Genomic DNA, 14624 nt, shown 5'->3' with positions numbered 1-14624 from the left:
TGTTGGGCTCACTCACCAACACACTCACATATGCAAACAAAGCAGCAACTGCTTCAAAACGAGCACAGATGAGTGTCGTGATTGTCGGGAATGACCAGATCAGTGATGGATCACAACCAAAGACGACATTCACCAGTTGCTTTTTACTTCTTTCGTCAACTTGGAGGATGGTCATGGAGAGAGCTTCGACGAGCACATTGATAGGAATGTACAAAGCGCTACTACCATCAGCTGTTTGACGATCGTGATTGTGATAGGTCGCAACTCTGATTGCGGTATCATCTGCGAACAGGAAAAACACGCAACCGTCTCCGAGGGGAGGAATGTCGGAAGTGTAGATGCTGTAAAGCAAGGGGTCTAGCAGACTGCCTTGCGGGACGCCTGCTGGGATGGAAAACGTGTCTGAAAGACAACCATTCAACGATACCTTAAACGACCTTTGCTGGAGGTAGTTACGGGTGATTTTAACCAGATGTAATGGAAAGTTGAAGTTACAAAGCTAGTACACAAGTCCGTCATGCCAAACATTGTCAGACGCCTTTTCACAACGTCTAACAAGGCCATGGCTGTGGACTTGGATACAGCTTTGTTACTTCGGATGTTATTCATCACCCGCACTAGCTGGTGATTGGTGGAGTGCCCCTTTCTGAACCCAAACTGTTCCGGAAGGAGAATGTTATTTTCCTCGACAAACTTGAGCAAACGATTGAGAATGAGTTTCTCGAACAATTTGCTCAGCGCTGAAAGGAGGCTGATTGGTCTGTAGCTTGAAGACAATGTTGGATCCTTACCGGGTTTGCGGATTGGTATGATTTTTGCTACTTTCCAGATGCTTGGAAAGTAGTGCAGTTCCAAACATCTGTTGAAGATAGCGGTTAGAAGAGACTGCACTTTCATGCTGAGTCTCTTCAAGATCAAGTTGAATATACAGTCAAACCCGGGAGCCTTCATGTTCTTGGTGCATTTCAGCGCTGAGCAAATCTGTTGTACTGTAATCATATCCGCCGGAGGCACGACACAAGGGGAGGCATCTAGGTTTTGAACGCATTGCGCAACCTGATCATCGAGCGGACTTTGGATAGTCGAGAAAAGCAAATGCGATGAACCGACATGCTCGCCGATCGCATTTGCTTTCTCTTGTACGGTGATAATCAGCCGATCATCATCACAGGTTTGGGATGAGTTTTCAGGACCTTGGATATCTTCCAGAATGGTCTGGAGCGGTCGTCCAGATTTTGGACAACACGCCCGAAACTTTCATTTCGGAGTGAGTCCATTCTGGAAGCAATCTGCCTGATCATATCGGCCATTTCACGTTTTTTGCCCAGATCTTCAGTCCTCTGAAACTGGCGTCTACGAACATTTATCAACCGAATAAGTAATTGGCTGTGGGAATCAATAGCAACAAACTTACCCCTCATAGGAACTTGTCGAACGTATGCCTCGTCAGCCTTGGATATGGCCTGTTGGAGTTCTTCGAGCGGTAGATTTTCATCGATGTTGTAGTCCACCATTCGTCCGTACTGCACCCAGTTGCCATGGTGGTAGTCTTTACGCAGGAACCACGTTGACACCGACTTCAGTCGGTTGGTGATCGGAGCTGAGATCGTTGTGCGCCTCCGGTTTAGATAGTCCGATGTTTGACAGAAAAAAAGTCCAGGGTGGAGGGATTTCCCGCCAGAGAGATGAAAGTTGGTTCGTCCGGAAATTGCACAGTGTACATTCCATGCTGTGCGTGGTCGAACAATATACATCCGTTCCGGTTCCGCTGGTAGTTCCGCCAAGCTACATGACGGGCGTTCAGGTCGCCCCCAACGATGAATCGGGAGCTAGTACGAGTGACGGTGGTCAGGTCGTTCTTGAATTGGATGCCTAGGCCGTTGCTTGTGGTACACTGGCGTGGGCAGTAAACAACGATAAACCGGACGTTTCCAGTTGGTGATTCCACCTCCACAAACGACCTCGATGATAGAAGTGCGGATGTGGGCAAGAGTGCAGAACTTGATTCCCTTTCTGACGATGACCGCTACACCCCCCCAATTTTGTGGTCAGGCAACCAGAAGCTGTCACCGGACTTTAGGTGGGTCTCGGTTAGAAGACCCACGTCGATGCTATGCTTGCGGAGGAAGTCGGCAAGCTCAATCTGTTTAGCTCCTACAGAGCAAGCGTTCCAGGTAGCGATGGTTAGCGGTTTACACACCATACTGCGTGATGAACTTACCGAGCACTTGGATCTGGTCGGGCTTATTGCGGCACTTACGTAGAGCACCGGTCATGTTGATGCAAATCTCCATCCGCTGAGAACAGATCGGGATTATTTGGTTGAGCTGTTGGTTGTCTCCAGAATCCAGGGGAGATGGAGAACTTTGTCTAGCAGAAGATCCAGACAATTGAGGGGGGGCTGATCGCACCCTTGGATTCGCTTGTCCATGAAGAGGCGGAAAGTCCTCCGCCCTGAAAGCCGGGGCCTTATCCTTCCTTCTTGCTGGTTAATTGTTGGTGGACACCTGTTTTCGGATGCGCTTGAAATCCTCGCGTTTAGGGCACTGCTTGTTGGATCCTTGGTGAGCACCACCACAGTTGGCGCATTTTAACGCCACGGCTCCATCGGCAGTCGGAAGTGGCGTGGTCTTGAGCGCAATTGCCGCAGCGTGGCTTAATGTTGCAGTTGCGGGTGTCGTGTCCGAAGTTCAGACACCGTTGGAACTGAGTCACATCCTGGGGGCAAGACAACTGCACTCAGAGTAAATATATTTGCAGCGAGTAAATTTGAGTTACTCATATTTACTCAAAAATGAACAAAGTAATATCATGTGACAACATATATCGTTTGAAGCATCTGTTCGCATCGAATTGTGGACAAACGAAATGCTACTGTGGTGGTTTGACTGCACGACGGTTTTACGGGGCTTGGATGCCTTTCAGGCGCCTTTCCTCGTTGGTGAGGATTGACACGGCCTAGGACGATACAGGATTGACTGGAGTGACCCGTTTCAAAAGGGGAATGCTACTTTTCGGTTACCTGAGGTACAACCTGAGCTTGAAACTTCGTTCGTGGTCAATAGAATTGGTCCTTGACTGCTGATTGTGGTATACTAAGTAGCTGCTGATTCTAGGCCAGATTAGGTCAGCTCTGGCCAGCTTCGCAACCGGAAGAAAACCACTTCAACTTTGCGCTTTGCCAGCAATCGTAAATGTATCATTGAAAAAGCGTTGCCAGATGTATTGCCTCTAGCAATGAATTAAATTTTATTAAAACAAGCAATTGTGAAATTTGACTGGATGTATGTAATGGTGAATAAATATCAGAAACTAAATAATTTAAAAAAAGACCATTTTAGGCATTTTAGCGGTCCAAATTAAAAAAAAATTACAGAAGATTGAATTCAACGCTAACAGAAGAGATGGTAACAGTGCCACAAACTATATTGCTCTAAGTATTGAATTTATTGAATTAATTTAGCCTAATCCGAACCTATCGAACCACCCCAAAAGTCTCTACACAGAAATTCCAAGAAAGCACGTCAACTAACTTTGCTTGACAGCATCGGTTTCAACATAATTTTCAATGTAACAATCAGGTTGCTATGAGTATATAAGACATTGAGCAGCGTGAGTTACTCAGAGTTACTCAAAATTAGCTTCGGTTTTACTCATGATCGATAGCTGTCTTGCCCCCAGGTCACATCGCGATGGCTGCCACGGTATGGCTCCCAGAGGACGATGATGGAATCGATGGAGCGGATGGCTTTCAGCGCGTTGAGCGTCACCGTTCCCTTCTGGAAGTGTACCAGGAAAAGGTAATCCGGATACGCCTTCACATTTTCGTCCTTCCTTGCCAACCGATAAATGGCACCTGGGGCCAGCTTGTACCGGTCCCTGATTTCAGCTTCGATAAACTTCGGGTCGAAGTTTGGTAGGCCCCTGATGACGACCTTGAATGGTTTCTCACCGGGAATGTCGTGGGTGAAGAATTCCACCTTGGAAGTCCTCAGGTGGGCGACGACCAAGTCATACTCCGCTTTGGTACGAAGCACCACCTTGGGGCCGACTCTGCCCAACTTGTATTCGGCTTTAACGCCCAGCGTCGCTAGATCCACGATGAGCTCATTAAGATGAGCATTTTTCACTACCAATGGAGGTAGCTTCACTTTTGCCGCACTAGGGCCGGCAGAATTTTCATTGCCGATGGCGTCGCCGAAATCACCGATGTCGCTGGCGTTCGTTGCTGTGACGTCGTCACGTCCACTCGCACCATCGGACTGGCCTTGGTTTTTCTTCCTCTTCTTGGATCGCTTCACCGTGGCGGAGGTGGTATTCCCAACATCGGTGGGAAGAGTTGCGTACCTATTTGAAGTAGGAACACTCGTGTTACCCTCACCACTGTTCTTCTCCGCTTTCTCACGGAGCGTGCTCTGAGATACTAACTGAAGACCATATTAACCTGGCTGCCAGGAATGTTCCTGTAAATGATCAAACGCTGGGTGCACTTGATGTTAATGCTGAGATGATTTCTAATGCCGCGACTCTGTTCAAGTCATCCTTCAATCTTGGACCTGAGTCTCTCTCCAGTGGCATATTTCCATCTTGCTGGAAATTTGCGCACAAGGAAACGAGCTGTGGATAACTATCGAGGAATTACATCGTTAAGTGCTATTTCGAAGCTATTCGAGCTAGTGATTATGAAACCGTTGCAGTATTTGAGTGCTGATCAACATGGGATTACTGTCGGCTGCTCTACAACCACCAATCTGCTGTGTCTCACATCGTATATAACCGAAAGCATGTCGGATCGGGTTCAAACGGACGTTATTCATTCAGACCTATCTGCAGCATTCGACAAGTTGAACCATGCTATTGGGATTGCTAAACTCGGCAGGCTCGGTGTATGCGGTAATCTTCTGAGTCGGTTTCGATCATATCCACCGGTCACCAACTAAAGGTTGCCATAGAAGATTGCAGATCAGCTAGCTTCTTCGCCACATCAGGTATACCTCAGGGAAACCACATGGGACCGTTGATTTTTATTATGTACTTCAACGACATGCATCTGGTCATCGAAGCTCCTCGGTTATCATATGCAGATGACCTCAGGGTCTTCATACGTATCTGCTCCATTGCTGACTGTCACTTTCTTCAACGTCAGCTGAATGTATTCGCTAGTTGCTGCAGTTTAAACAGAATGGTAGTGCCAAATGCTCCGCTGTTACGTTCTCACGAAAACAACATCTTGTGATCTTGGATTCGCAGCTTTCATTTAATGTGTTGCATATGTTGTCGATAAGGCGTCAAGAACTTTAGGGTTCATTTTTAGGATAGCTAAAAACTTCACTGATATCTACTGTCTAAAATCTCTTTATTGTTCGCTTGTTCGATCGACGCTTGAGTATTGTTCAGCGGTTTTGAACACAAACTACAACAACGGTGCCGAGAGAATTGAATCTGTTCAACGTCGCTTTCTTCGTTTTGCGTTGCGTAGATTGCCTTGGAATGATCCGTTTCGATTACCCAGTTACGAAAGCCGTTGGTAACTTATCGGCCTAGAACTTCTCCGGACTAGAAGAGAAACAAGCAGAGCCCTAACCGTGGCCGATATCCTGCAAGGAAGGACAGATTGCGAGGCTATCCTGAGGCAAATTGACCTGAATGTTCAACCCCGACCGCTTCGTAATAACCTTATGTTAAGACTGCCTCTACGTCGCACAAATTATGGAGCATACGGTGCGATTTGCGGACTGCAGAGAATATTCAACAGAGTTGCATCTGTTTTCGACTTTCATCTCTCCCGTGATGCGCTACGTCCAAAGTTTTCTTCTGTTTTTCGCCAGCAGGAGTAACTGACTATAAGATATGTTTTTTTTTGTTATGACAAAGCTTGAATGTATTTTTTTTACTATAGTTGATAAGGTTAACATCATTGGGGCTTCATCCAGCTTGTTGATGTAAAAACACAATCTTCAGAATGACTAAACGAAATATGTAAAAACAACTCATTTCAAGTGGATACGAATATCTGCATAAAATTAAATGAATCATAAATGACTCACGCATGAATCCTCATATCGTCGTCGATTCGAACCACTCAACGAGACCCTGCTTAATAAAGTCAGATTAATTTCAAGAAGGTTGCACATTACTGCGAACGAAATGCAATTGATACCAACCATCCCATACCCAAGCGAAGAACGCTATTTGTAGTAGTTCAATCAAATCTCTGAGAACCAACAACCGCGATCAAGATCGGTGCACCTACTATGCAGTTAGCAGCGATCACCACCACCACCACCATCGTCCCCGGCGCAGAAACCAAAACACCGACCCCATTGACCTTATAATTATTCTAAAAGTAATGTACAGCTAACTTACCATTTGGCCGTCGTTTCCATCCGCAGCTCATGGTACGATACGGTGAAGGAAAACTTGGCCGCTCGCTTGTTGACACGCTGCAGCCGCTTCCAAACGCTTCCCATTGTTTATCTTATGTGTGGTATGTTATTCTTCAACTGCTTTTTCTGGCGTTCTTCTTCCCGTCTTCCAGAAGGCAGCAGCGGGGGCAACTCCCTTTTCCGGGATATCACTTATCTTCTCGCTCGCTCGCTGCTGCGTTCTAGATATCTGTCTCTTCTTGCTCTACTTCTTCGCCTTGGCACAACCTACAATAACAATCATCGAACTACGCTGAACGGAACCATTGCCTTGCCTTATTCTATTCGGCTTCTTCTCGGTTCAATTCACGCCCTTATGCTGATAAGAATCTCCCTCCCGCTGCTCTTGCTCCTCCTGCTGCCGACTGTTGTGCCCGTTCCGATGTTTATTTTTACACCATCCGAGCAACGTCAATTATAATTTGCAACTTTTCCACCTTCCCGTTCCAACCCACCGACCGCGGGGAGCAGAATCGAACCTTGCCACTGCAGCCACACAAAAATAGTGACAGCAGCAAACCACAAAAGGACACCACACTCGTGACAGACGGAAGACCCCGCACAATGCCACGACCGAAAATCACTCACAAAGCACACGGAATTTTATTTTTGCGTGACTTTCCTCACTGAACCAATCTTCCGGCCACGGCCGCTGATGGCAATGATGACGATGACGATACCGACGACGATGATGTGCGCCGTTCAAGGTTGAAAATCATTATTTTTTCACAGCTATTTTTTTTTTATTCGTTTGATGATGAGTTTTTCAGCAGGAAGAGTGTCTGCTCGTCGTCATTTTCCTGCGCTACTGCTGCTCCGTGCTCCGTTCGATCATCGGAGATTCCTGAAGCTGAAATACTCGCGAGCACCGACGACCGACAACCGAACTTTCGACCCGGATTCGTTTAGTTTCCCGACAAGAAAATCCAGACAGAGCTTGTAGTTCCTTGAAACCCTTATTTTTTCTTCGATTCTGATGATCACTCCACTCCGTTACTCTGGACCCGATAGAAAACTGCTGCTGCTCACAACACTACTCTCGAAATGGAACTGGCTTTGCTGCACAAAAAAAAATTCAATGAAATTTTGACAGTTCGATCAATGAATCTTCTTCGTTGCGTTGCGTTGCGGGTGTGCGATGGAAGGACGTATGCGCAAAGCGGAATGAGCGATTATGAGAAAAGTTGAAAATAACTGAGGGGTGAGCGGATGTAAATCCCGCCTGTGATGAAGAATCCGATATCAAGCCGAACCTTTCATACGGTCCTCGCACTAAAATTTTGTTTCCGTATTCGGTAAATTTTACCGAAATCAGAACAGCTGAACGTTCGGTAAAACTTTGACCTCGACTTTGACCTTAATTTTAAAGGCTATTAAGTTTGAAAATAATATCAAAACATGTTCAACCTTGTTTAAATGATCAAATCTTGTCATTTTAGTAAAGCAATTGAATTGGCGTCTTGCAGTGAAACTTTTCTAAGCTTTCGCCACCTACATTTCGAAGTGAAACTACTAGAAGGCGGATAGTTTCCAAATTTTCCAAGTAAAACAGACGCTTTTTGGGGCAAATCGGTCCATAAAGAAAAACTAATAATTTCCCGTGGAAACTTTTGCTTGAATCGTGTAAGAAAACGTGTTTGAAAACTATTTGTTATTATTCCGGTATGGATCGGAGATGTTTTCATGGCAAATTATGCATAACAAGCTTGCACCCACAGCGAGAGGTTACTTCCTGCGTAGCTGCATTTTTCGGAAAATGGTGAATATGTGCGATTTCCACTAAGATGAAAGTGGAAATTAAGTTAATTTACTTAGGAAAGGTTGTATCATGCTGGTGGTAATGGAGAATTGGTTGTATAGAACGCCAATATTCAATAAATGTTCATTTTGGCCTTTTCTAAGCAAACATATTGATACTCACAATTTTCGACGGAAAACGCAACGGAACTTGCTTTACTCAACACGCACCATACTATAAAATGGTGCTAGATGGTCTTCAAAATGATAACAAGATGACAAATCATCTTTATTTTGAGTAATTGAGCAATTTACTTCTGTTTACCATCATATTTACGATGCAGCATTGATGAAGCCGTGAAATGAAATGAATATATCTTATGAAAGTTCACCTAGAAAAATCAAAGATGCACATCAGTCTGATCGTAAAAACGTTTTCTTCTTCAATTCGAATGTTATATTGGAAGGTTTTCACGCAGGCTTGATGAAAATTATGATTAAATGCTGTTTTTCACGAATTTTATATGCAGTCTGTCAACATTATCATCATCATGCAGTGGCGTCATCTGCGTTGAGCTTTTGCGGCAATCTTCCAATTGAATTGCATAAATATTACCGAAAAGTTCAGCTGTTCAGATTTCAGTAAAAATTACCGAAGTCGGCGATAATTTCTAAGTGTATATGTAACATTTGTGTCATATTGAGAAAAAAAGGGTCGAAAACTTGAAATCTATTTTTAAATCGTTATTGCAACTCAAGTGTGTATTCTTCAATTTTTGAATGATTTTCGATTTTAATCGTTAAGAGGAATACAATGAAAATGTTACTCTTCAAGTAGACGGTGGCATTAGGCATGTAATTAATACATTTGTTATCGTTTGGTAAATTATATTGTACATTGGACATTTTTAATGGTGCTAAGCTTTAATAAATATAATCTTCACATAAGTTCCCTATCAGGTTTATTATGTCGTATTCTAGGTCGTTCTAGTACCAACAATCAATACAAAACTAACGATTTTAATTGGCTCACTACTTGACTAGCCTATTGGTCCCAAGTACATCTATAAGCGTACCCCATTCTAGTCGAAATTCAATTACTATGTTTGTTTTGATTCGCTATGAAAGTTTGACAGCTAAAATGAGGGGTTCGTGGATTTTCCTATGTTTCGAGAGGTACATCGATTAGCTTGGGACCGAAGATAGTACCAGAGCTGAGCCAACAAGTTGAGTTCGTTTCTTCGGGACTTTCCGGTCTTAGAGTTAACTCTATGCTAGTATTTCGTAATACCACAGACAAACATACGCCTATCTCCGATCTGTTTTCAAATTTTGCGGAAGAAGTTTGGAGTGGCTGGCCAGCAAAGACGGGGTTCTTGGACTGTACACAGAAAACAAAGTTGTTGAATATTACATCCAAACTGCTGCAACCAGGTCAGTCCATCGGTTGTGTAATATAACGTTGTACGATGTACATCGATTTTGCGAACAAAATTACATCCATTGATTTAATATTGTATCTGCTTTTTGCTATTCCATCATTATTTCATACATCAGCTTGAATTACATTGATCGATATTACATTTTTTTTTGCTGTGTAGTGGGTGCCCTAATAAACAAATACCATAAACGAACTGTATCGCGGATGGGTAAACTATCCCACAAATGGTTTGGATGATACCCCGAACACGTCGTTAAGCTCTCTTTTATGGTTATTTTTATTAGGGTGGGCTTTTGGTGATGGAAGAATGGTTGATTCACGGTACACGATAGACACTCAAATGTCTGTCAAATGTCTTAGTCTGGGAATTCGCTTCTTGAGTTTGCTCAGTTCAGGTTAGTTACGTTAAGAAATGATTGGATAGGTACACGCAAAGAAAAATCGTGGATAATTTTAAAAAATATACCATTATTAGAATTAAAATTTAGCATTGGTTCTTTTCTGTAGAAAGCGGTTAGCTTTCAAAAATAAAGTCAATCAGCAGTCAAATCAAAAGTTTTCAGGTAATTGCTTTTAAAAGTTGAAACTTTCAAAATGAATTGTATAGTGTTCACTCGGCTGTCAACAAAAACGGGCCACTCTCGATGTGTGCCACGCGAACGTCTGTTTTCTCGGCAGCAACCATTGTGTGGTCCTCCTCATTGTTCTTCATCAGCAGTTCTTTCGGTCGATGCGTAGTCTACTTTGGAAAGCAACCCTTTCGTGATGAGTGTGTGATTGCTGAACACGTTTTGCGTCCATTGCTGCCATGGAAGCGCTCTGCCCCCCCGATGATGTAACTGCCATACAATGAAACCACTGGAAGCGGCTCCAGTTCTGATGGAGGAGGCTTTTTGGATAGCGGAAGATAAAGTGTTTATTGTATTGTACCTTTTGACTATAGTTTTAAGATGTATTGTATACCCGCATAAACGATAACCATAAAGAGTGCCTAAAAACCTATTCGGGTTATCATCCCAACAATATGTGGTACGGTGGCACGATTTGTGGTATCGTTCATGTATGGTGCTCGTTTATTAGGGTAGTGACCAAGAATCCTCGGCTCTGTAAAGTTTATTCGATTGAGCCTTATCAAATAAATTAATAAACAAAAAAAAATAATTGTACGAGTTACCTCTATGGATTATGCCACAGAAAATCCTGGTGGCGCTCACTGGGATTGAACCCAGGCCTTTTAAAGTGAGAGACAATCATGCTCACCACTACACCACTGGTGCCTCTAACATCAGTCAATGATTCAACAGAGGGGGAAATATTTGATTTTGATGCGCTATTTGTTGTTCTAATTGATAGAAATGTGGAGAAATTAAAAGATCTTTAAGAATAAGTTTCTACAGCTCCAGGGCAATTTAATAGATTTCAGGAAAATTTACTTTAGCGAAAATCAAGAGCTTCAGGGCAGTTCGATTAAATTCAGGAAAAATTAAGCTTAAAGACCTATGAGTAAGTTACGTGAACCTCCGGTAAGTTCTGAAAATGTTAGGACAGTTTCATGAATATCAGGAAAACTATGAGAACTTGGCGGACGTTCCTAAAACTTTAGATTTGTTCCGAGAACTTTATCGCAAATCCACTTATTTCAGTAGAATAGAGGAAACCATCAAGAAGTTCCGAAAATTTAAGGATAGTAAAAAGAGACATCAGGGAATGAACTTAAAAACATTTAGAAAGCTACAAAGAAGATCCATGTTTAAAGGGAAATTTAAAGATCTTCTGGGCAGTTCCATTAATTTCTGAACAATTTCAGGAACATCATCAGGAAAACTTAAGTGAAGTTCCGTAAACTTCAGGAAACAATATAGATCTTCAGGAGAGTCTGAGGAATGAAAAGAAACAATTTCAGGAAGTTTCATAGGCAAATTTCAGGATTTTAAAAGTGATTCCAAAAGTTTCAGGAAACTGCAAGAACTTTTAAGAAAATTTGAGAAATTCAGGGATATCCAGAGAACTTTAGGGAAGTCAAAATAATTTCAGAGATGTGGAGATAACTCGAAGACTATTGACATGTTAAAGAACTTCCAAATACCTCAAAGAAGTTAAACTAGAGAGCTTTAGGGAATTTCAGAGATATCAACGGCACTTCCAATAACTTCATAACTTCGAGAAATTCAAGAAATTCCAGACTTTCAGGGAAGTTCGAAGATTTTTATGCGTAAGCTCCGATAAATTCCGGTCAATTCAATAAAACTCAGAAAAACTTCGAGGATTTTTTGAAAGTTCTATTTAGTTCCGGGTAGTACCAAGGACTTCAATAGAATTGAGAGTACTTCAGGAATGGAAAAAATAAGTACATTAATAAATATATAAATAAATAAATAAACTAATTGCATGTTAATTGAAGAATGTTTAAGAAGGTCCAAGAAACTCAGGTAATTGCCGAAACATCATCAAAGTACCAAGACCTTTATTTAAATTTCAGAAACATCAGAGATTTTACATGAGCATCAGGAAAATTTGAGATTATTTTAAGGAAGTTCAGTGGTATTCAATGCAGTTTAAAGAATCACAAAAAAAAACTGCAGGAACTTCAGCGACGGTCAGATTATGTTCAAGAAAATCGCGAGATCTTTTAAAATGTTCAGAAATCTTCAAGAACTACTAGAGACCTTCAGAGAAGTATATAGATTTTTGGTAGTTTCATTATATTTTGGGAAGTTCCCGGAACTTCGTAGATGATTAGAGGAATTCAAAGGAACTATGGGATACTTAAATAATTTCATGAATTTTGCAATGCTTCAGAAACAATGCGAGGTCTTCAGAAAATTTTATAAATATTATTAAAATCTCCGGAACAAAAGAAAAATTAAGGAACTTCAGGAAAGATTCAAAACCTCAGTTAAGCCCAAATAAAACTAGGATTTGACTACTTTTGTGGATGTTCAAAATCTTCCAGAGAACCACACCGCTACCTGATTGCATATACTAGCCCCCTTTACGGATGTTCAGGATCTTTTGAAGGGCCGTTCCATGGCCATCAGAGTGCATATACTGGTTTCAAATCCAAATTCATTAATGCAGCATAACAACAAATTGATTTAAAAAATCTAGATATTTTTTTACAAATTTTCCACATTAATGGCTGTTCCGGGTCTTGCTTTGCTGTCTCTTGGGTCCACATTTTTGTCCCAAATTCAAATTTATTCATATAGGGGAAATGACGGCTTCGGCATGACAGACTATTTTCGGCAACCCAAGTTGAAACACTATTTTCACTAGATTTTCTTACGAAAACACTTCGCTGAATGCATGCAAACGATTTTTTATGCTTTCAGCTTCAATTTGACTATATTTTTGCCACTGAGAAAAAGCAATCTAGCAAGGTTTTCTTGAAATGCAACACACGCACTACAGATTGTAGCTGATTTCGAGTTGCCGATAATAGAACAGCAGATTTACATGCATTTCAAATGGAACGGTTGCCGAAGAAAAACTGGTTGCCGACAATACTCACTCTCACTAGAGAAGATTGGAGCTTTGTAAAAGCGTTTCAAAACAGTTTTTGACAATTCTTTCGACTGAAATTGTTAGAGCAGCTGGCAGCAAAAGATTGTAAACAAACCAATACTGCATATGTGTGCGTTCCTTAGAGAAAAAGGCTATAGAAAGAAGGTCGCTGCTTAGGTTGCCGAGAATACGTAAATTCCCCTATCACAATGCTCAAATGAAAAAAAAAATAAACATTTCATGTATAGCAACGCTTGGGCCAGTTGCTATCACGCTGCTATATTTGTCAACCCGCTGTTCACCGAGAGGCAGATTGTTATTTTCCGCACTTGAATAGCAACCCCCAGTGCGGTTATGGGCCACACAAATTAGATCCGTTTGCGTTGCGTTGACGTAAATTTGACAGTTAGACAAAAGATTTAGCTGTCACTTTGCCGCAACGCATCCGATCCGGATCTAATGTGCGTGGGCCTTTACTGCGTTATGGTGGAGGTTGCTAAAATAAGTTTAGCAACGCATTGGTGCGGGTGTTCTTAGACCACCCGCACCAATGCGTTGCTAAAGCTATTTTAGTAACCTCCACCATAACGCAGCAACCACACCGGGGGTTGCTATTCAAGTGCGGGAAATAATAATCTGCCTCTTGGTGAACAGCGGGTTACCAAATTTAGCAACGCGATAGCAACCGACCTACGCATTGCTATTTGTAAAAAATGTCATTTTTGTTTTTCAATTGAAAATTGTTAAAAACCATTTGCATTATGACCATGAATGCAATTGGACGTCATAAAATTGAAATTTATCTGCTTTTATGTTATGACAACATCGTCAAAGCAATCATTGCAGTTTCATGATTAAATGCTATAAAGATTTTTCTTGATATCCATAACCGAAATTTTTTTACGTGGCAGTTTAAAGCGCAACTAATAATGATCAATTTTTCCCGGATTAAAGTAACAGGCCTCCACAGGTCTAGAATATTTTCACTAAATGGCCATTTTTAAGGATATTCAGGATCTTCCGAAGGACGCCCTTGGGCGCTAGGACACACATTTTGGTCTCCGATCCAAATTCATGTATAAAGCATCACAACAAAGAATTATATGGATATTCTCAATCTTCCGGAGGATAACTCCGTGGCCAGCAAAGTGCGCATGCTGGTTCAAGATCCAATTTAATTCATGCAGCATCACAACAATAGCATGAAAAACAGCGGTGCTTTAGAATCTTTATAACAAATTAGCCACTTTTACGGATATTCCGGAGAACCGTCCCGTGGCCAGCAAAGTAAAGATGCTGCTCTCAAACCCAAATTCATTCCTTTAGCTTAACAACACGTAATTATAAAAAGTCTCGGTGGTCTAGGATCATTTTTACGAATTGACCACATTACGGATGTTCCGGGTCTCCCAGAGGACCGCTCCGATAGATTCAAATTCGTTCATGTAGCATCACAACAAGTGACCTAAAAAAAAGCTGAGCTAAAGGATCTTTTCCACGAATTGATAAGCTTAACG

General features: G+C 42.0%; 1 protein-coding gene across 5 annotated transcripts in view; it reads right to left on the bottom strand.

The window, feature by feature from the left end:
- The window catches only part of Ehbp1 (Eps15 homology domain containing protein-binding protein 1), an 82402-nt gene extending 74922 nt beyond the window's left edge, over positions 1 to 7480 (bottom strand). For 4 of the 5 annotated variants that reach the window (XM_065231471.1, XM_065231474.1, XM_065231475.1 and 1 more), the window contains exon 1: positions 6367 to 7479. In XM_065231471.1, coding sequence (XP_065087543.1) covers positions 6367 to 6470 — 104 coding nt within the window. In that variant the 5' untranslated portion in view covers positions 6471 to 7479. Of the gene's footprint in view, positions 1 to 6366 lie in introns of all 5 variants that reach the window. The other variant, XM_065231473.1, reaches the window with a different exon arrangement.
- Positions 7481 to 14624: the final 7144 nt, after the last annotated feature.

The sequence above is a fragment of the Ochlerotatus camptorhynchus genome, unplaced genomic scaffold (assembly GCF_037179485.1).
Source record: "Ochlerotatus camptorhynchus isolate MF236.1 unplaced genomic scaffold, CSIRO-AGI_Acam_v1.1 ptg000357l, whole genome shotgun sequence".
NCBI lineage: Eukaryota > Metazoa > Arthropoda > Insecta > Diptera > Culicidae > Ochlerotatus > Ochlerotatus camptorhynchus.
Note: the sequence above shows the minus strand (reverse complement) of the source record. Positions and strands in the feature narration are given on the sequence as shown.